The sequence below is a fragment of the Lucilia sericata genome, unplaced genomic scaffold (genome assembly GCF_015586225.1).
Source record: "Lucilia sericata isolate MDLA Ls3-8-SP2 unplaced genomic scaffold, ASM1558622v1 Contig000144F_arrow, whole genome shotgun sequence".
NCBI classification, from domain to species: Eukaryota; Metazoa; Arthropoda; class Insecta; order Diptera; family Calliphoridae; genus Lucilia; species Lucilia sericata.
Window position 1 is genome coordinate 355633 of NW_023994176.1, and position 23899 is coordinate 379531.

At 28.8% G+C, this 23899-nt stretch overlaps 2 protein-coding genes across 2 annotated transcripts; both read left to right on the forward strand.

Annotated features, from left to right (window-relative positions):
- The first annotated feature begins 16466 nt into the window (after window positions 1–16466).
- LOC119601133 (putative serine protease K12H4.7) lies at window positions 16467–18846 on the forward strand. Its single transcript, XM_037951893.1, has 3 exons — window positions 16467–16592; window positions 16654–16835; window positions 18600–18846. Exons 1-3 carry the CDS (start codon window positions 16467–16469, stop codon window positions 18844–18846), a joined length of 555 nt encoding a protein of 184 aa, XP_037807821.1.
- A 457-nt stretch (window positions 18847–19303) lies between these two features.
- LOC119601147 (putative serine protease K12H4.7) lies at window positions 19304–20504 on the forward strand. Its single transcript, XM_037951911.1, has 4 exons — window positions 19304–19530; window positions 19596–19795; window positions 19861–20226; window positions 20392–20504. The coding sequence occupies exons 1-4, from the start codon at window positions 19304–19306 to the stop codon at window positions 20502–20504; spliced, it is 906 nt and encodes a 301-aa protein (XP_037807839.1).
- The last annotated feature ends 3395 nt before the right edge of the window (window positions 20505–23899 follow it).

Consider the following 23899-nt stretch of genomic DNA (forward strand, 5'->3'; position numbering starts at 1 on the left):
TGGAGCGTTATTTAAGGATCTACAGCCGATTTTAGATTTCACATATAAAATCAATTTTTGCTGAAAAATTTAAGTGGTCACGGAATTTCATTATTTTCTCAATTGGAGCGTTATTTAAGCGTCTACAGCCGATTTTAAATTTCTTATATAAAAATCGATTTTTGGTGAAAAATTCAAGTGATCACAGAATTTCACCGTTTTCTCAATCGGAGCGTTATTTAAGGATCTACAGCCGATTTTAGGTTTCTCATACAAAAATCGATTTTTGGTGAAAATATAAGTGATCAAAGAATTTCACTATTTTCTCAATTGGAGCGTTATTTAAGGATCTATAGCCGATTTTAGATTTCTTATATAAAAATCGATTTTTGGTGAAAAATATAAGAGATCACAGAATTTTACTATTTTCTCAATTGGAGCGCTATTTAAGGATCTACAGCAGATTTTAGATTTCTTATATAAAAATCGATTTTTGGTGAAAAATATGAGTGATCACAGATTTTCACTATTTTCTTAATTGGAGCGTTATTTAAGCGTCTACAGCCGATTTTAGATTTCACATATAAAAATCGATTTTTGGTGAAAAAGATGAGTGATCACAGATTTTCACTATTTTCTTAATTAGAGCGTTATTTAAGCATCTACTGGCGATTTTAGATTCTTCATATAAAAACCGATTTTCATTATTTTCTTAATTCCTTCTAGAAAAGTACAAAATTCAGATATAAAATATGTGCAATTATGTATATTCATTTTAAATTGAAAGGACTTTTCAGTTAGTCCTTGTGTAATGTAATCAACGCTACATGAGAATATTGGTATAAACGTAGTCCCACTTTTTCTCAGTCATGGTGTCTGGTTGTTTATTTATAAAAGGCAATAACGTTATATTTGCTTATAAATGGGATTTTATATAGTAAAATGGTCTCATGTGTAACAAGAAACCAAAAAACAAACAAATTCACAAAAAATATAAAATGAAAATTGTTGCGTTAATGTGTTTGGAAAAGCCACACAAACATAGAAAAAAGTAATACCAACCCAGCAGTTTTAAAAGGGATCAATACTTTAAAACTTCACTTTATCGTCTCCAAGTATTGAAGAGGGGAAATATTGCTGAGTGATCATAGGACTGGCACTTATTAAAACAACAATCAGGGGAAAAAACCACTGTATCGGAACAGCAGCACATTGAACTGCAGGGAACTGACATACAATACCAAACAAACAATTGTAAATATTAACGCATTGTAAAAAAATTTGCATACTCTCTGTTTACATAAATTTACATGTACTCAACGGCATCATATGCATTGGTGAGAGTACAACTGTAAATGTCAATGTGTACAAATGTAAATATGGCTAAAATAACGATAAAGTTTATAGATATAAGTGTGAGTGTGTGTGTACATAACCTTCACACATTGTACAAACAAATAAATGCTATAATATGACAAGGGGCCATAACAACTACAAAAGGATAATAACAGCAACAAAACTACCCAGCGGTTGAACAAGGAGTCAATGTCTCAGTTTTAGTGTTTTTCAAAAATGTGTGACAATTGGATTGACTTTAATGTTTATGTGTTTATGTATCATTTAGGTGTCAAATAATAAAGTGGCCATTTTGTTTTGAATACCTTTTTAGTAATCCTAGGCTAGTCAAATTCTGTGTTTAGGGCTAACTGCAGATAACTTAAACTATTAATTTGGTTTAGACTCCCGGAACTGCAGGGTATATGTTCTTTTATGAGAAAAATAACTGACACCATCAAAAACATTTGTGGCCGTTTTATGAATACTGGGTTGGAAATCAACAATTTATATGAAGATATGCACACCAGTCGTCTCCGTTTAACACCCACATAAACATTTCAAATTTATATAGTCATTTTGCAAAGCAGGGGCGTAGCACAGGATTGTTTGATTAAGACATAGTACATTATTCAGGATGACGTGATCTTCTTTCCGCAACTTATGGGTTTTATAACACATTTTAGAATTTTATTAAGAACAATAATTAATTGCTGTTTGTTATAGTTTTATTTATTAATTTTCACTGAAAATTTGCACAAATTTAATAAAACGGTGTTTTGTTTATATTCGTGTTGATTTCTTGTCAATTATTAATGTAGGCCGTTGCTACACTGCTGCTAATATCAACAACAATAGAGTTGCATTTGTATTATAATTTTAAAGCTGCCAGATGTTTTCAGCTAAAAGGTCAATAAAATTCCCCCCTTAAAATCTTTACTATGTCTCTGCTTACATTCAGTTGGATTTACACCAATAATAATAAATGATTTTTCTTTCTCAACCTTTTGTATTAATGCTACAGATATAAAAAAGTGTTTTGTTGTCAAAATAACAAATCTGCCTACATGTTTCAGTGGTTTATTTTAATTTCAGCTTATATATCAAGCAAAAACTGAAACGTATAAAATAGAGAGCAAAAAAACAATTAAATAAACCAAAACAACAAATACGCATATTTTCACTAATATATATGGACACTTTAACATGAATGTCTAATTTTTTTTTTGTGTTTTATATTGCGCCATTTATATTTATGGTACATATTAAGCATTTGGATTTAACGTTATAATTTTGTGTATGTGTGTTTTTATTCTAATATTATTTTCAAGTGTAATGTATCCTTTAACACCGACACCAGCAGCTGCTAATAAAGTTCTAATATGTGTGGTTGCGGTAACGCGGTGGCTTTTGCGTATGAGTGGGTTGTGGAATTAAAACAATTTTTAAAATCGCAATTTATATGTAATTAAACTGAAAATATAGGCGTTTGCTAGACAACACATAGCAAATTCATATAATTTTGAAATTCCATATATGAATGTTTATATATCAATCTAATTTGTTTTGAAGTTTATTATGGATTTGAGTGAGTGGTTAAGGATAAAATGTTGGTTTATAAATTTGAATTGCCTTTGAAAATAAAATGTGTTGCAATTAAAAAATTTTAATTTGTTTTATTGCTTATTGCACTAAGTGGTTAGTTAAGTGCATGTGTGCAAATTACCTGTAAAAATGTCAGGGAAATGATTAATGTAGATGAAGGTCTATATTACCACTCATTGTTGATTAATGTTATATGGGAAATATTTCACACTGAATGTGGGTGATTAATTGGAATGTTGTTATTAAGAAATTTTTAATGTATTTTTCGTGAAATGAAATGGATTAATTTGAAGAAAAATGTTAATTAAGAAATTTTATAATTAACACAGATTTATTAATTTTCTACAGAAAAACATATCGAGGGACTATCGCTATCTGTTATTTCCATGAAAATGAGATTTTGATGGCAAAATATTCAGCAAACTATCCCGCATCAGTGATATAAATTTCAAAGAAAAAAAAATATTTTTTGGCAATTTTATAGCTTTTTTTAAATTTCTCTATCTTAAAAAAAGAAAAATTCTGAATGCAAAACTCTCTATCTTATCCAAAAATTGCTTCAAACTCTATCCCTTTGGATGATTTTCTGTTGCAAAACAAGTCTTCTTAATAATTTGGACATGCTGAACACAAATCCGTCAAAATATTTAAAATCGGTCTAATAGTTTTTGAGATATCGTTCATTATGATACTAATTAAATCAATTTTATTGTCGTGTTTAACCATATAACTTTGATTTTGGACCAAAACATTATAATCTGTTGCTTTTTCAACAATTTGATTTATTTTCCTCCATTAAATTGTATAAAATGTAATATTTATTGATTTTAATTCAAATAAAAATTTTATATTTCCATGAAAAACTTTCTATCTGTTGGTTGAATGAATATTTTCGTAGAAAGATAAGCTCTATCTGATATAAAATTTGTTAATAATTTTGCAAATAATGCAAAATTTAAAATTCTTTTTATATAAGGGTTTAGTATATGGTCGTAGAAATATATTGTAGAAGAAAAAATTTAAAAATCTTCACTAACTAGCGAAATAAACAGTTTTTTTGCTCTCGTGAAAACTTGTATTATTTTAGATAGGGACTATTGAATATAGTCCCTCGATATATATTCTTATTTATTAAAAACTTGAGCATTTTTAAATAATTTTGTTAAGTAAATGTTAGATATTCCTAAACTTGTGAGTTTTTTTGTTGGTTTTTGTTTTAGTACACATTTTTTTTATTAAATTTCAAGGCATAATTTAACCGAAAAATTTAGATATTTTGGTTATCTCGATCACAGCGCAATCAGTTGATCTGGCAACTTAAGTAAGTTGCAAATAGGGCGTGTTTACACTAAATAGCTTATCATCCAAACGGCTGTAGTATTTAAACAAACATTTACCAAAATATATTTCTAGAAAATGATTAATTCCAAGAAAATGTAAAAAAATTAAAATTCGTTTATAGAATTACCTATTGACCTTTACTTTTATTTGAAAAATTTTCAAATGCTAAATTTCTAAACCAAAAATATTTGAACCACAATAACAATATCTTATTAATGTGGTTTAAATCCTTGTGCTACGTACTTATTAATTTTAATTGGGTTTTCCTTTCATTCATGTAAAAAATATTGAACATACATACATACTATACATATATCCATACAATTTTTGATGTATCTCTAAAATTTTACGTCAACTTTCGAAGAATTGACGTAACTAGAGAATTATAGTAATCAAATAGAAAACCCACGTAAATGTTAAGAGATCTTTAATAATACATTTTAGTAATTGTTGTTATAAGTAGAAAACAAATCAAAAATAATAATTTATTTATGACAAAAGGGTGTTTCAATAAGATGCAAATTAAATACACGCCCAGATCTCTGATCTGCTAGAGTTCAAACCTATTTCAGTTCAAGTTCATTTCTAGTTCAGTTCTAGTTCAGTTCTAGTTCAGTTCTAGTTCAGTTCTAGTTCAGTTCTAGTTCAGTTCTAGTTCAGTTCAAGTACAGTTCTATTTCAGTTCTAGTTCAGTTCTAGTTCAGCTCTAGTTCAGCTCTAGTTCAGTTCTAGTTCAGTTCTAATTAAGTTCTAGTTCAGTTCTAGTTCAGTTCTAGTTCAGTTCTAGTTCAGTTCTAGTTCAGTTCTAGTTCAGTTCTAGTTCAGTTCTAGTTCAGTTCTAGTTCAGTTCTAGTTCAGTTCTAGTTCAGTTCTAGTTCAGTTCTAGTTCAGTTCTAGTTCAGTTCTAATTCAGTTCTAATTCAGTTCTAGTTCAGTTCTAGTTCAGTTCTAGTTCAGTTCTAGTTCCGTTCTAGTTCCGTTCTAGTTCAGTTCTAGTTTAGTTCTAGTTCAGTTCTAGTTCAGTTCCAGTTCAGTCCTAGTTCAGTTCTAGTTCAGTTCTAGTTCAGTTCTAATTCAGTTCTAGTTCAGTTCTAGTTCAGTTCTAGTTCAGTTCTAGTTCCGTTCTAGTTCCGTTCTAGTTCAGTTCTAGTTCAGTTCTAGTTCAGTTCTAGTTCAGTTCTAGTTCAGTTCTAGTTCAGTTCTAGTTCAGTTCTAGTTCAGTCTAGTTCAGTTCTAGTTCAGTTCAAGTTCAGTGCTAGTTCAGTTCTAGTTCAGTTCTAGTTCAGTTCTAGTTCAGTTCTAATTCAGTTCTAGTTCAGTTCTAGTTCAGTTCTAGTTCAGTTCTAGTTCAGTTCTAGTTCAGTTCTAGTTCAGTCTAGTTCAGTTCTAGTCCAGTTCTTGTTCAGTTCTAGTTCAGTTCTAGTTCAGTTCTAGTTCAGTTCTAGTTCAGTTTTAGTTCAGTTCTAGTTCAGTTCTGGTTCAGTTCTAGTTCAGTTCTAGTTCAGTTCTAGTTCAGTTCTAGTTCAGTTCTAGTTCAGTTCTAGTTCAGTTCTAGTTCAGTTCTAGTTCAGTTCTAGTTCAGTTCTAGTTCAGTTCTAGTTCAGTTCTAGTTCAGTTCTAGTTCAGTTCTAGTTCAGTTCTAGTTCAGTTCTAGTTCAGTTCTAGTTCAGTTCTAGTTCAGTTCTAGTTTAGTTCTAGTTCAGTTCTAGTTCAGTTCTAGTTCAGTTCTAGTTCAGTTCTAGTTCAGTTCTAGTTCAGTTCTAGTTCAGTTCTAGTTCAGTTCTAGTTCAGTTCTAGTTCTAGTTCTAGTTCAGTTCTAGTTCAGTTCTAGTTCAGTTCTAGTTCAGTTCTAGTTCAGTTCTAGTTCTAGTTCAGTTCTAGTTCTAGTTCAGTTCTAGTTCTAGTTCAGTTCTAGTTCTAGTTCAGTTCTGGTTCAGTTCTAGTTCAGTTCTAGTTCAGTTCTAGTTCAGTTCTAGTTCAGTTCTAGTTCAGTTCTAGTTCAGTTCTAGTTCAGTTCTAGTTCTAGTTCAGTTCTAGTTCAGTTCTAGTTCTGGTTCAGTTCTAGTTCTAGTTCAGTTCTGGTTCAGTTCTAGTTCAGTTCTAGTTCAGTTCTAGTTCAGTTCTAGTTCAGTTCTAGTTCAGTTCTAGTTCAGTTCTAGTTCAGTTCTAGTTCAGTTCTAGTTCAGTTCTAGTTCAGTTCTAGTTCAGTTCTAGTTCATTTTAAGTCCACTTCTAGTTCCTATCTTCCTTTTTCCTTTTTGCTACATCCTTTTTCATACAATGTCTTCAATTTAGTTTTAAAATAAATTCAATTCAAACAAATTTAATCCAACACCTTGCAACTTATTGTTGAACTAAACGTTATTTGTTGAAACATTGTTTTCTGAAAATATTAAATGACAGTGTATTACACACATAAACAAACATCATAAATATTTATAAATTAGAATTCGTGTGTGTGTTATACAGGATAATAAATGTGTGTTTGTTTAAGTAATTCCTGTACACATTGTCATTGTATATAAATCTGTCATCGTACCGCATTTATAAATTGTTGTGGCTGTTGTATATGTATGAATGTCCTTCTTTTTACATACATTCATATGCATGTACATATGTTAGTTTGTATACACTGCTATCCTTGTCTTATTTAATCACATAAGTTTATAATGAAGATACATTATCTATTAGATCCTTTAAGGCATTTTAGTCAAATGGAATATTATAACACCAGCCATATGCTCTTGCATAAAAACGTATGTGTAAATGTATGTTTGTTGAAAGGTAAAAGGTGTTTAGAGGTAAGTTTTGAAGGCACAGGACAATTCTTCTTCTTGTACTTACTACATAGATTTAATTAACTAAGAAAATAACAAGAGCTAATGAAAATATTTGTTTTGTTGCTTAAATTACGTTATATATGACATAAAGGATAATTAATTGTTTCTTATATATTTTCGAAATGGCCTCTAGTTCGAAGGAAAAGAGAAATTTAAATTGAAATATTAAAATTAAAATAAAAATATTTTTTGTCAGTTCTAGTTCAGTTCTAGTTCAGTTCTAGTTCAGTTCTAGTTCAGTTCTAGTTCAGTTCTAGTTCAGTTCTAGTTCAGTTCTAGTTCAGTTCTAGTTCAGTTCTAGTTCAGTTCTAGTTCAGTTCTAGTTCAGTTCTAGTTCAGTTCTAGTTCAGTTCTAGTTCAGTTCTAGTTCAGTTCTAGTTCAGTTCTAGTTCTAGTTCAGTTCTAGTTCAGTTCTAGTTCAGTTCTAGTTCAGTTCTAGTTCAGTTCTAGTTCAGTTCTAGTTCAGTTCTAGTTCAGTTCTAGTTCAGTTCTAGTTCAGTTCTAGTTCAGTTCTAGTTCAGTTCTAGTTCAGTTCTAGTTCAGTTCTAGTTCAGTTCTAGTTCAGTTCTAGTTCAGTTCTAGTTCAGTTCTAGTTCAGTTCTAGTTCAGTTCTAGTTCAGTTCTAGTTCAGTTCTAGTTCAGTTCTAGTTCAGTTCTAGTTCAGTTCTAGTTCAGTTCTAGTTCAGTTCTAGTTCAGTTCTAGTTCAGTTCTAGTTCAGTTCTAGTTCAGTTCTAGTTCAGTTCTAGTTCAGTTCTAGTTCAGTTCTAGTTCAGTTCTAGTTCAGTTCTAGTTCAGTTCTAGTAGTTCAGTTCTAGTTCAGTTCTAGTTCAGTTCTAGTTCAGTTCTAGTTCAGTTCTAGATCTAGTTCAGTTCTAGTTCAGATCTAGTTCAGTTCTAGTTCAGTTCTAGTTCAGTTCTAGTTCAGTTCTAGTTCAGTTCTAGTTCGTTCTAGTTCAGTTCTAGTTCAGTTCTAGTTCAGTTCTAGTTCAGTTCTAGTTCAGTTCTAGTTTAGTTCTAGTTCAGTTCTAGTTCAGTTCTAGTTCAGTTCTAGTTCAGTTCTAGTTCAGTTCTAGTTCATTTCTAGTTCAGTTCTAGTTCAGTTCCAGTTCAGTTCTAGTTTAGTTCTAGTTTAGTTCTAGTTCAGTTCTAGTTCAGTTCTAGTTCAGTTCTAGTTCAGTTCTAGTTCAGTTCTAGTTCAGTTCTAGTTCAGTTCTAGTTCAGTTCTAGTTCAGTTCTAGTTCAGTTCTAGTTCAGTTCTAGTTCAGTTCTAGTTCAGTTCTAGTTCAGTTCTAGTTCAGTTCTAGTTCAGTTCTAGTTCAGTTCTAGTTCAGTTCTAGTTCAGTTCTAGTTCAGTTCTAGTTCAGTTCTAGTTCAGTTCTAGTTCAGTTCTAGTTCAGTTCCAGTTCTGCATTGACAATATAAAGTATTCCTTTTATATTTAACTGAAATTAAATTCCTACATGTAAAACTTTATTTTATAATATTTCCAGTTCATTTACTTAATATAATTAAATTTTGTAAATGCTTTTTATTATAAACCATAGATTATGTCAATTACCATGTCAGCCACAGAACCCGTTTTTGTTAAATTTTTTATTAATATCATTTTTAAAAGGTTCTGCTGTAAATTTAGTAACAATTTCATTATAGCATCTACATACCATTTTTATGACGTTTATTTTTTATGACTTAATTTGCCATACTGTATGGAAATTTCTGTTTGATTTTCCAATATTTCTGCATGATTACATTTTTATGAATTTTTTTCTTCGTCCCTGATTTTTCACTTTTTTGTTTGTTTGTTACTTGTATTTTTTTTAATTGTCCCTTAACAGAAAAAATCTCATAAAAGCCAACAAAAAACTTTATGGCTAAAACGTTTAATGGTTGATTAAAGATGAGATTTTATGTAAATCATGTAGGAAATTATAATGAATTTTATAGAAAATAAAACTTAGTGTGTAGGTGGTTTTTAGATTAAAGGGATTCATAATTTTATTTCACACAAAATAAAGAAATAAATATGTTTTTGTTTTATTTTGTTTAAAAATTATAAACCTACTTTGAGGATTAACGAGGCTTTAAAAAATGTTTTATTACCTTAGGAAAATCCTAAAAATATGCTACTGAATTTATGATATAATAAGGAAGCTTGTTGATTACATTTAAAGAAAAAATTGTTAAAAAAATTAATGGAAAAAATGGAAAATTTAATACTCTCAACTTATTTGCTAATATTTTCATGCTTCTGTATAAGCCTAAAATTATGCAGCAAAAAATTTAAACTATGTATTTATATTTTTTACTAATTAAAAGTGTAAATTTTCTTAGTTTTATTATTTCAATTACTTCCAAGAATATCCTTGACCTGTAATACAATATTTTGGCTTAAGGTTGTTCAATTTTATTTTTACCTTCACTTAGTTTTCTCTTTTTCTTAATTTCTTGCTCCATTTTAACCAGCTCAACAACTGCTTGTAATGTAGACCACTTTGCCAAAGTTGTACCGAAAAGTACATCAAAATTTCTTGAGGGTTTTTTGGGGGAGGTTATAAAACTTTCTGGTTTTTCATTTGTATTTTTTGCTGCTGAACGTTATTTTTAAATTCATTATTTTTTTTTTTTGGTTTCAGCTTGAGTAACTTTTTGAGAAAAGAAATGGTTGTACCAAAAGTTTCTTTAATTGCCCTTACCTTTTCCTTTTTTGCCACAGCAGCATCAATATACCACCTGAATGGTGATAATAAGGATAATGATGTTGTTTTTGACTTAAGTACTTAAATTTTATATATTTTACAAAAATTTATTTATCAAAAATATAAATACATTCAGAGTTATTATCTTAAGCATAAGAGAAAATTTGAAACACATGTGTGTTGTATTCCTGGGGAAGTTTTTAAAGTAATAATGAAAAAGTTTAATAAACCTGAAGAGTAAAGAAAGGAATTTATTTAAATCAATTTTGAGACACATAACCCAGCAAATATTTCTCTTAAAATTTAAATAAAGACCAGAAGCAACCTTGGAACTAGAACTGAACTAGAACTGAACTAGAACTGAATTAGAACTGAACTAGAACTGAACTAGAACTGAACTAGAACTGAACTAGAACTGAATTAGAACTGAACTAGAACTGAACTAGAACTGAACTAGAACTGAACTAGAACTGAACTAGAACTGAACTAGAACTGAACTAGAACTGAACTAGAACTGAACTAGAACTGAACTAGAACTGAACTAGAACTGAACTAGAACTGAACTAGAACTGAACTAGAACTGAATTAGAACTGAACTAGAACTGAACTAGAACTGAACTAGAACTGAACTAGAACTGAACTAGAACTGAACTAGAACTGAACTAGAACTGAACTAGAACTGAACTAGAACTGAACTAGAACTGAACTAGAACTGAACTAGAACTGAACTAGAACTGAACTAGAACTGATCAAACCAAGTTTTCTTTTGACAGAAAAGGAGTTTTATGTCGCCACCATAACGTATTATTATTATTTTAATACTCATACGCCACCTTAAACACCATTCAAATAAATCAAGTGTCTTGTTAAACCAAAAAAATAATCTAATATTTTCATAAAATTGTTCTATCGATTAAATTTGTTTTAGTTTTGTTCAACAATATCACAATTACAATCAAAAACTAATTTTAAATGACAACAAAAATGTATTACATTTGACCTTTACCTTACGTTCTTTTATACATTTATTAAATGAATGTTGTTCTACTCTCGGTCGGTTTACTTTCAAATAAAAATGTTTACATTTATCGCCACATTACATTACCCAGTCCATAGTTAGTAACATAAGAGTAAAAGAAATGGCAAAAAATAACACCTCCGCCAAATACAACAGGATCATGGCTGCCTTGACACTTGCTGCTTTCATTGCCTCCATTTTCCAACACACAGAGTTTTATTCCTTAGAGAAAAATTAAATTATAATCCTGCTTATGGAAGAATAAACACACTTATACAAGTAAACAAACACTCGCGCACACAGACACATACAAGAAAACATGACACTGTCACAACTGCAGTTTTGCAAACACTTTAAGCAGCTCAATGCAACAAAACTGTATAAAGTTATTTTAACTTCTTTAACATAGAAAATCGTTTAAATTGTCATTGCTAGACTAGAAATATTTTTAACCATTTTCGCTACAGTAAGTCTCAAGTAGTTGTAAAAGTTATAGGACGTAATAGGGGGAAACGTCAAGCGGGGGAATTGAAAAATATCGCTCAAAAGTTTTTATTGCTAGAGAAAAAAATGAAATTTTAAAAGTCATTAAGTACATTATATGTCTTCATCTTATTCTAGCTTAGAGTTTGTTAAATCATTTTAAATAAGTTTAAGGCGTATAAAATAAAATTAAGATTTTATCAGAAAAAAGGGGGAAAAAGATTTAAATGTTTAAGTGTAAACTTGCACCAAAAAAGACTTCGTTCATATTGTGTTTAAGTTTATTAACATTACCTTTTACAGTTAGCAGAAAAAACATTTTTTACACAAATTTATTTAATTACTTTCAAATATCCATGAAAATTTCATTATACTATTTATTATACGTTCTTTATAAAAAGGGTAATTTTCGCTGAATTTTAATTAATATAAATTTTTTTCTATTACATTTGCGTTTTTCATGTATTTCAGTTTATTTCCACACATAATCAAGTATTCGTTTTTATAAAGAACAATTTGGTTTTTAGTTGTATCTGTGGCCCAACAGCTAATATATCTTAATGGTAACTCGTAAAATCAACCAAGCTGAAATGGGGTGTAATAAAAAAATACCAACAAACACACACACACACCCCGAACAACGTAAATTTTAATGGATGTCATGGATTTTTAGCGAAAAAACAACAACAACTTTACAGGAAATTATTGCAATTAAAAAAACAACAACAAGGAAGTGCCACCAAAAAAAAAAAAAATACTGTTTTATATCTTTTACGTTATTGTGTATGGTAAAGGAAACTTGCGACACAAACAAACAAACACTCTTCTAAATTGTTCACAAGAAATGAAAAATGTTACAAGAAACCATAAAAAACACATTGCCCTGGTAAAATGTTTATAAACAGCAGGACATGCAGTTATAAAATGTTTTTCTTTTAGCAGAATAAATATTGTATAGAGTTGTAATGTTAGACACTTCATAAAACCAGGAAATTCTGACGTCATGACATGCCAGAGCAACAAACAATAGTGTTAATGAATGTTTTAAGAGATGATATACATATATCAAAAATGTTGACTTTAAAAACAATAGCACCAGTTTATGTATACGTAAAGTTAACTGATCTACCCTCTAAGCAGAAATCGACTCAGCAATTCTACAAATAAACTACACAAAGACCGACTGCTTCACGAAGTGTCAAGTAATCAATTCATAACAGAGACGACTGAGCTGATCAGCATGATATGGAGAGAATAAATGAACTCTAAACAGAGTCGACTGATCAATTTTAAACATAATCAAGAATAAAGAATCGACTAATCTGCTTTCTGCAGAATCCACTTATCAACTATATACAGAGTCAAGTAATAAATTCGAAACAGAGACGACTGATCAACTCTTAAAAGATCCGAATGATCAACTCTTAACAGAGTCCAATGATCAATTATAAACGTATCCGATTGATCAACTATATACAGAGAAATCTAATAAGCTTTAAGTAGATTGTACTGATCAACTAATCTCTGCATAAAATCAACTTATCAATCAAGTCAACTCATCTATACAGAGTCTACCAATCAATTCTTAATACAGTCAACTAATCAACTCTAAACGGAGTCAAATGATCAATTCTAAAAAGATCAACTCGAGACAACTTAAAAGAATTGACTGATCAATTCTAAATGGTATAATAAATTCTATGTAAAATGAGCTGATTGCTTATAAGCACAGTCGACTTATCAGTTCTAAATAGAGCACACTGAACATCTCTCAATAGAGTCCACTGATCAATTTTAAACAGAGTCAAAAGTTAATTGCATGATCAGTTCTATGCTGAGTTAATTGCTGAAACAAAACACTCATCAATTCTCAAAAGAGTTAAGAGATCAATTCTAAATGTAATGGAATGATCAATTCTATGAATATTGAACTGATCCACTATAAACTGTTCTAAATAAGTAGAGTAAACTGATCAACTCTTTGATCAATTTTAAACAGAGAACACTAAAGTTAATATAAACTGTGCAAAAAGCTCCTAAAAAGACACATACTCAGGACATAAATTCATCTTTGTTCAAAAAATCTTTTTATAGAAACGATTATAAATAAAAAAAGCTTTTATAAAGCTTTTTGTGAATACGAAGATATAGAGCTTTTGAAAATTTAAAAAAAAACCTTAAAAGCTTTTATTTACACATTTTAAATACATAGATTATTTAATTTTATTCTCACTTAAACAATGATAAAGCTTTAAAAGTTCTCTATTCAAAATAAATTGATTTATTGATTTCTCTATTCTAAATAACTTTTTGAAAAAGATATTAAAAAACTAAAGATCCTAATAAGCTTTAAAAAAGCTTTTAGGTCTTAAAATGCATTAAAAAGGTTTTAAAATGCATTAAAAAGTTTTTTTATAACAAAGATCTTAAAAAGCTTTTTATGACAAGTATCTTAAAATGTAAAAAAAGTAAATAAACTGTTTAAAAGGCTTTCAAAAGCTTTTTTAATAAAAATCAGTTTAAAAAGCTTTAATATTGCTTTTTATGAAAAACAGTTTAAAAAGCTTTTATAAAGCTCTTTATGAAAAATATCATAAAAAGTTTTTTATGAAAAATATCTAAAAAAGCTTTTTCGTCAAAGATCTAAAAAGGTTTAAAAAGACTTTTTATGACAAAGACCTTAAAAAGCTTTTTATGACAAGTATCTTAAAAATAAAAAAACTTTTTTCGACACTGTTTTTAAAAAGCTTTCTATAACAAAGTTTTATTTAATGGAAAAATCCCACAAAGCTTTTAAAGCTTTGTTATAAATATATATTTTATTGAAAGAAGAAAGAAGTATATAAAAAAGCTCCACTGCTGAAGCTTTATTTTACTAAAGGTTTTTCTGCAAATTCGGTCTTTTTTATAAAGCTTTATAAATTATATTCGCATAAGGAGCTTAAAGCACTTCTATAAATTTGAAACATTTTTATAGAAAAAGCTTTTTAAACGGTGGGTAAGTATATTCTCTAGACACTATTTATAAAAAAGCTTTTGTGATAAAGACCTTTTAAAGTTCTGTAAGTTTTTAATGAAAGTTTTGTATGTTTTTTTTAATGAAAAATTGTTGAGCAGCTTTTTAAAAAGCTCTTTCACAAATTAAAAACCTTTTTATTAAAAAATATTGAAAAGAATTAAAAAGTTGTCAACAGCTTTTTAAAAAGCTCTTTTACAAATTTAAAACTTTTTTATGAAAAAAATGTTTAAGCGCTTTTTCTATAGAAGGTATTATTTAATAAAGAACTTTAAAAGTTTTGCCAATTTTCTAATCAAAATGAATTCTAAACTGTGTATAAGAAAAGCTTCTTAAGCTAAGGAAATATAGAAGACGTTTAAATTTACATTTTTTCAATAATTTTTAATAGGAATTTGTTTAAAGCTTTTTCAGCTTTATGTTAAAATGTTTTAATTGCGTTAATTATATTTAAGTAAGAGCTTTATAAGTTCTTTTTTAAAAAAAGCTTAAAATCCTTTTTTATATTCACAGAAAACCTTTTAAAGTGAAAATTAATTTTACTTTGCTTTAGTATTTGAAAAAGATCACTTAGATCTACTTGATGATTTAGCGAAATTTTCCTTTAAAGCTTCAAGTTTTCTCACTTTCCCCCGTATTCCAAAAGTAACAGTTGATTTAAGCATGAAAAAAAAGAGTAACAAAAACAAACATCATAAGATAAATGTGTTTCGATGTCAAGGTGTAACTGTACTATAAAACCCCAAACCATATACATAAATAAAAAAAAAAGAAAAACAGAAATAAACATACCTCCACAACAAGTAGATTCTTAAAATACTTTAACACACACCCTACCAATTTGACATACTCCCACAAACTTATACACCACATCAAACACACACATACACAAATGTGTATTAAAGGATGTGTTACAAGCCTGCATTTATAAAACATTTAGGGAAAAAATAGTATAATTCTTACTTACTCATACATACATAGACTTTCATTAACATTATTTTATTTATATTTTTATATTTATAAATGTGTTTTTTTGTAGTATATATTTATGCATATTTTTCTTTCTTTTGTTTTTATTATTCTACTACTTAACATTTTTCCTCGTTTTCCGTAATGCTTTTTTTTTTCTTTTTTTTTTTTGTGTGCCAAAAAGTATTTTTCATTCAAGATGTTCGTACGTCCTTTTTCCACAAGTCCTTCTAATGTTACTTTTTATAGTTAAAGAGTCATCTGTGTGTGTGTGTGTGTGTTTTTCTAATGTACTTGTATGGCTGTGTCTATTTTACTTTTATATTTGTGCGCTTCCTATTTAACTTCATGTCTAAATCTTTTAATATCATGTTAACATACAATGACAGTCATGACGTAGCCACCTGTTAGTTTGTTGAGCAACAGGAGGCCACTAAGAGACACTGGCTTCTTTCTATCAATGTATTTGAGTGTATTTTTTTGGTCCTTCCTGTCGCTTTGTTGCTTATTTTTCTAATTTGTAGTAAAATTGTATTTTACCAACTGTTGTAAAAGAGGGTGGAATGTAATGAGTATTTGCTGCGGTAAGTGAAAGTCGAAAAAAGCTTTTTATTTAGAGAGAATGAGTAAGTTTATAGAGAAAGTGAGAGCAAAGCTTTTTTAACAAAAACATAGAATTGTTTTGTGAGAGTTATAAAGAGTCCAACAAAAAAGGGGTTAGTATTCAAACTAGTGTTGCCACAACTAAAGGATTCTAAAGAAAATATATGACTCCAACTGAAAACTTTAAATCTCTCTTTCCATTCACACATTATTTGTAAACAATTTTTAAAATTTTTATTGCAATTGTTTAAACATAAGAATTCAATTATTTTATATTAATATTTTTTTATAAATGAATTACTTTGTCCTCAAATATAAATATAGGGGTTCATGTTCTAGTTTATGGCCTCTGGCATATTATTATTACCATTTAAAAACCACACTACTTCCGCTTTAATTTTTTCTTTATAAATATTAACAAATTTTAATAAACATTTAAACATTTTTTCTGCTTCAATTCATAATCATGTTTAACTCTCTGTCTGTATATATTGTAGTTGCATTACAATTATTTTACATATTTAATAATATTTCATGTCAAGTTCCGCATAAAATTAATCCATATAAAAAAGTTTTTAAAATGTTACACCAAGAACCACCCGTCAATGTGTTGAATATTACCAAAGAATGCGGTGAGATAAAGGAGCTTTGGCTGCAACAGCCAGTAGATCATTTTGATGTTAATAATACGGAAACCTGGTTAATGGTAAACTTCTTACAGTTCGTAATAATCATTTTATTAATATTATTTTTTCTCCTTATGACAGCGTTATTTTGTCAATGATAATTTCTATCAAGTTGGGTCACCCATATTTGTGTTTGTGGGTGGTGAATGGGAAATATTACCGCATATGCTGCAAGCTGGTCATTTTTATGATATGGCCAAACAGCAGGAAGCTTTAATGTTTTATACGGAACATCGTTATTATGGTCAGAGTTGGCCGAAAAGGTGAGTTGAACTTTAATTTATTATTCAAAGCTTTTCCTTAAACTCAGTAGTTTTTTATTAAATTAGGAATTCTTGAAGATTTATGAATTTTAATTCAAAATTAATCCATATGGGTAAATAAAAAGCTTTTGAGCTTTTTAAAAAAAGTTTATAGGCTTTTTTTTAAAAACTGTGTAAATTAGAGATTATCCTAAGTTTTTTCATAAAAATCTCACCTTCATAAATAAAGCTTTTTTAAAGCTTTTCTTTAAACTCAAAATGAAGATGCTTTTTAAAAAAAGTTTATAGGCTTTAAAAAAAACTGTGTAAATTAGAACTCATCCTAAGTTTTTTCATAAAAAGCTCACCTTCATAAATAAAGCTTTTCTTTAAACTCAAAATTAGGATGCTTTTTTTGTTACATTTGTGTAAATAAACTCTTTTAAATATAAGCTTGTAAATTAAAGCTTTAAAGGGTCAATTTCTTAAAATGCTCAAAAGCTATTTATGATTTTGATGAAAAAGGGTAAAAAAAGGTTTTATCTTAAAAAGCTCAAAAGCTTTTTATGATTTTGCCACAAAAGTTTGTCGGCTTTTAAAAAACTATGTAAATTAGTGCTCATCCTAAGTTTTTTCATAAAAAGCTCACCTCATAAATAAAGCTTTTTTAAAGCTTTTCATTAAACTCAAAATTAAGAAGCTTTCTTTGTTATATATGTATGTGTAAATAAACGCTTTTAAATATAAGCTTGTAAATAAAAGCTTTAAAGGGTTAATTTCTTAAAAAGCTCAAAAGCTATTTATGATTTTGATGAAAAAAGCTTATCGTCTTTATATATATGTATGTATCAGCTATAACTTCATATCCTCTATTTAAATCGATTTATATTAAAATTAAAAAAAATAGCTTTTGACGTTTTGTTAGTTTTTATAAGAAAATTAATTTTAAAATTTTTTAAAAAAAGCTCCTGCAAAGATTTTTCATAAAAGCTTTTATAAAAAGATTTTTTGAATCGGGTTAATAATTTTTTTTTCATAAAAAGCTCATTTTATAACAATCTCTCTTAAAGCTTTTTTATACACTCAATAAATTTATATCAAATTAAGAATTATTTTAGCTTTTGATTTTTTATGTAAAAATTAATAAAAAAGCTTAAATGTTTTTATCTTAAAAAGCCAAAAGTCCTTTTTTTGTATTAAGGGTAATAGTTATAAAAAGCTTTTTATGTTTAAATTCCATTCTTAAAAAGCTTTTGCTATTCACCAAAAGCTGTTATAATAGGTTTTTATAATATTTTTTATAAAAGCTTCTAAAGGCTTTGAAACTGAAAATTAATGTAATGTATGTATGTGTAAATAAAAGCTTTTAAGGTTTATTTTCTTAAAAAGCTCAAAAGTTGTATTTTTCTATAAATCTAGGAAAAAATTAAAAAAAGCTTTTAAAGTGGATTAATAATAGATTTATTAATAAAAAGAGCTTTCTTGGTTTTATATGAAAATTAATGATTTATTATAGACTTCTATCATAAAGTATTATCTTAAGGTCCATAAAAAGCTTTCCTCAAATCAAATTGGTTAATATTCGATTATTCATTAAAGAGCTTTAAAATTATCAAACGTAAAATAATGATAAAGTATGTGAATAAATAGAGCTTTCAATTGATTTATTTAATAAAGTACTTTTAAAGATATCTAGTTTGTAACGCTTGAAGTTTTTCTTAAAGCTTTCATACATTTATTTCTAAAAGCTACATTAAAAGCTTTATTTTTTATTATTGTTTTCAGCGACTCATCTACTGACAACTTACAATTCCTTAATGTTCTACAATCCCTTGAAGACTTAAAGAGCTTTCTAACTTATCAGAAGTCGTCTACAAAAGCTTTAGCAAATGCCAAAATCGTTTTAGTCGGAGGTTCTTATTCTGGCAGTATGGTAGCATGGTTTATGAAATTATATCCTGAAATGGCCGAGGTAGCCTGGGCCTCTAGTGCTCCTTTAAGGGCTAAAATGGATTTTAATGGTAAGTATTAAGTGATATTTTAAAAAAGCTTTCAATGTGTTTATAAAAAGCTTTAACTATAAATTTAAAATTATTGTAAAACTAATTGTAAAGAACTTTAAACTGTCAAAAGTTTTTTGGGACAACGCAAATATCGTTATTTTATATATAGATTTTAACAGCTTTATAAAAAAAGCTTTAAAGAAACATAACGAGAAACATTTTAAAGCGCATTTTCTTAAGCTTAAGAGCTTTTTCATATATGGTTTATAGAATAACATTCCAACAGGAGTTCGTATTAAATGAAATTCTTTTGATATGAATTAAAAGAACTAAAAAGAAAGCTTTTGCATAAAGTTTTATTGCTAAAAAACATTTGCTAATTTTGAAAAAAAGTTAAACTTAAAAAAACTTTTATTGATATTTGGTTTTTCTAATCCCTTAGAGTACATGACTTTAACTATTTGTGTTTCTAATCCCTTAGAGTACATGACTTTAACTATGACTTCATTGCAACAAAAAGGTGGAGTAAGATGTGCCCAAAAGCTCGATGAAGCTTTTAAAGGTTTGGTAAAAGAGATGCAAACCAATAAAGCTTCTAGTTTATTAAGAAAATTAAATGTATGCCAAACATTTGACGCCACAAATACACTCGATAGACAAGCTTTTTTCAATGGTTTGGGAAATTATTTTGCCGGCTTAGTGCAAAGCTATAGGTGAGCTTTTTAAATTAAAATATAAATTAAGTGGAAAATAATGTTGATTTTATTATGTAAAATAGTGCTTTTATACCACAATTTTGTTCAACTTTCACTAAATTGGATTTTAAACCCAGCGAAGCTTTAATCAAATATTTTGCACAAGTATTTTCAAATGAAGAAGAATTGAAAATTAGAGAAGAGTTTGAGGAATGGTGCTTGGATTTCACTTATCAAGGCCTGAAGTCAATATTTACAGATGTAAATGAACTAACAACAGGCAGTAAGTAATATGAATATTTTTCATAAATTTTAATGAAATGAAAATTGTTGCTTTTTGTTACATAGCACGTCCTTGGTTTTATCAAACTTGTCAGGAATTTGGTTGGTTTTCCACCACAGCCACCACCACTACAAATGAAGCGTTCACAATAACATCATCTACAAATACACATTATACTCCAGCATTTGGTGGCCAGGTGCCTTTGTCTTATTTCCAACAATTGTGCCAGGATGTTTTTATGGAAAATTTAGGTCATGGCACTCATTATTCTCCTCTAACATTACAACAATTACAGGCCAGAGCTTTAGCGATAAACAAACTTTTTGGTGGTTTTTCTAATGTTTCCAAACGTGTTATTTTTACTCACGGTCTATTGGATCCCTGGCGTGCAGCTGGCTTACAAAATGACCAAAATGTTTTACTTATTAAAGGTGTGTATAATGTTTTTCAACATTAACAGACAAAGGTGTACTTATGAAATGTTTCTTTTTTAAGAATTTTTAATTTTATTTATTTTTTTTTTACCTGAATTGTTAGGCTCCAGTTCTCTTTGTTATTTGTGTTGTATTAATTATTGTTTATTATCTTGGTTGCAGACTATAGTCATGTTGAGGACATGGGTTCAATAAACCTCAAAGATACGGTGGACATGAATGTGGCCAAACTGAAGGTGTCTGCTTTTATAAATAGAATTTTAAGGCATAATTAGTGTTAATTAATAATTATGCTTAAATGTGATTTTATTTTAAGTGATATTAATTGTTTTTGGGGTACAAGTCTAGTCTAGTTTTAAAATAATAACTAAAAAAGATATGTTTAACCTACCAAATCTAATAGAAAATTTTAATTTTAAAGAGTTCTTAATGCATTAAGTATAAATTTAGTTTTAATTTTATTCATTTCAATCAAATAATTTTTAATATTTTAGTTATTTTCCAAGATTTTAAATAATTTATAAATTTTGTTCACCATGACGTATGATTAATATTAATTGTGACTTTGTGTTTAATTATAATCATAACTGCAATATTTTTCCAAAGTTCCAACGATTTAAAATTTTTAAGGATTTTGATTTCTTTCTTTTCTCCATATAACAATTTTATTACTTTAAAATTCTTACTTTACCCCTTCATTTTCTGCAACATATTGTGGCAATATTTTTTCTCATAGTTATTGTTGTTGCTTTTGGCATCTTCATCATCAAATCATGGCTGTTACTGGAAAACTATTTCACCTTTAACGATTTTCTTTATTACATAGAAAATAATTCTAATAAAATTTATTGTTGTCAATATTTGAAAGCAAAAGAATTTTTCTTTTATATTTTTTTTAACATACATATTACTTGCTATATAGTAAACCCAGTGAACAGGAATTATGTAGAATATTTCTTTAGAAAATATACTTTCCAAATTGACAAAGACACTAGATATTGAGATATTAATAAAATCTTAAAAACACCTTACCCAGGAGTATGTTAACTTAAAACTGTACGCTGGGTTCTAAGCTTAAAGGTATGCTTATATGAGCAATAACATTCATGCATCATTATCCTTATAAGATGCTTGGATAACTTTCGCTCGGGGTAAATGGAGAGTAATATACAATTAGACATCTTAAATATATGTAATTTTTAATTCAATGATAATTTTCTTTTAATCATAAAAAACAACATTTCTTCCAGACTAGACTACAGACTAAACTATAGGCTATATTTTATACTATACTATAGATTAGACTACTGACAAGATCAATAACTTTACTATAGACTTGAATATAGACTAGACTATAGACTAGACTATAGACTAGACTATAGACTAGACTATAGACTAGACTATTGACTAGACTATAGACTAGACTATAGACTAGACTATAGACTAGACTATAGACTAGACTATAGACTAGACTATAGACTAGACTATAGACTAGACTAAAGACTAGACTATAGACTAGACTATAGACTAGACTATAGACTAGACTATAGACTATAATATAGACTAGACTATAGACTAGACTATAGACTAGACTATAGACTAGACTATAGACTAGACTATAGACTAGACTATAGACTAGACTATAGACTAGACTATAGACTAGACTATAGACTAGACTATAGACTAGACTATAGACTAGACTATAGACTAGACTATAGACTAGACTATAGACTAGACTATAGACTAGACTATAGACTAGACTATACACTAGACTATAGACTAGACTATAGACTAGACTATAGACTAGACTATAGACTAGACTATAGATTCGACTATACACTAGACTATAGATTCGACTATAGATTCGACTATAGAGTAGACTAGACTATAGATTAGACTACAGACTAGACTATAGATTAGACTATAGATTAGACTACAGATTAGACTATAGATTAGACTCAGACTAGACTATAGACTAGACCATGGCTTTGTATTTAGACTATAGACTAGACTATAGACTAGACTATAGACTAGACTATAGACTAGACTATAGACTAGACTATAGACTAGACTATAGACTAGACTATAGACTAGACTATAGACTAGACTATAGACTAGACTATAGACTAGACTATAGACTAGGACTATAGACTAGACTATAGACTAGACTATAGACTAGACTATAGACTAGACTACAGACTAGACTATAGACTAGACTATAGACTAGACTATAGACTAGACTATAGACTAGACTATAGACTAGACTATAGACTAGACTATAGACTAGACTATACGAGACTAGGACTAGACTATAGACTAGACTATAGACTAGACTATAGACTAGACTATAGACTAGACCTATAGACTAGACTATAGACTAGACTATAGACTAGACTATAGACTAGACTATAGACTAGACTATAGACTAGACTATAGACTAGACTATAGCTAGACCTATAGACTAGACTATCGACTAGACTATAGACTAGACTATAGACTAGACTATAGACTAGACTATAGACTAGACTATAGACTAGACTATAGACTAGACTATAGACTAGACTATAGACTAGACTATAGACTCTAGCTACTATAGACTAGACTATAGACTAGACTATAGACTAGACTATAGACTAGACTATAGACTAGACTATAGACTAGACTATAGACTAGACTATAGACTAGACTATAGACTAGACTATAGACTAGACTATAGACTAGACTATAGACTAGACTATAGACTAGACTATAGACTAGACTATAGACTAGACTATAGACTAGACTATAGACTAGACTCTAGGCTAGACTATAGACTAGACTATAGACTAGACTATAGACTAGACTATAGACTAGACTATAGACTAGAATAGACTAGACTATAGACTAGACTATAGACTAGACTATAGACTAGACTATAGACTAGACTATAGACTAGACTATAGACTAGACTATAGACTAGACTATAGACTAGACTATAGACTAGACTATAGACTAGACTATAGACTAGACTATAGACTAGACTATAGACTAGACTATAGACTAGACTATAGACTAGACTATAGACTAGACTAGACTAGACTATAGACTAGACTATAGACTAGACTATAGACTAGACTATAGACTAGACTATAGACTAGACTATAGACTGGACTATAGACTAGACTATAGACTAGACTATAGACTAGACTATAGACTAGACTATAGACTATAGACTAGACTATAGACTAGACTATAGACTAGACTATAGATTCGACTATACACTAGACTATAGATTCGACTACAGATTCGACTACAGATTCGACTATAGAGTAGACTAGACTATAGATTAGACTACAGACTAGACTATAGATTAGACTATAGATTAGACTACAGATTAGACTATAGATTAGACTACAGACTAGACTATAGACTAGACCATGGCTTTGTATTTCTGCTGTAGCCTAAATAGATTTCGTCTTAGCTAAATATTATTATAGTCTAGACTATAGACTAGACTATAGACTAGACTATAGACTAGACTATAGACTAGACTATAGACTAGACTATAGACTAGACTAGACTATAGACTAGACTATAGACTAGACTATAGACTAGACTATAGACTAGACTATAGACTAGACTATAGACTAGACTATAGACTAGACTATAGACTAGACTATAGACTAGACTA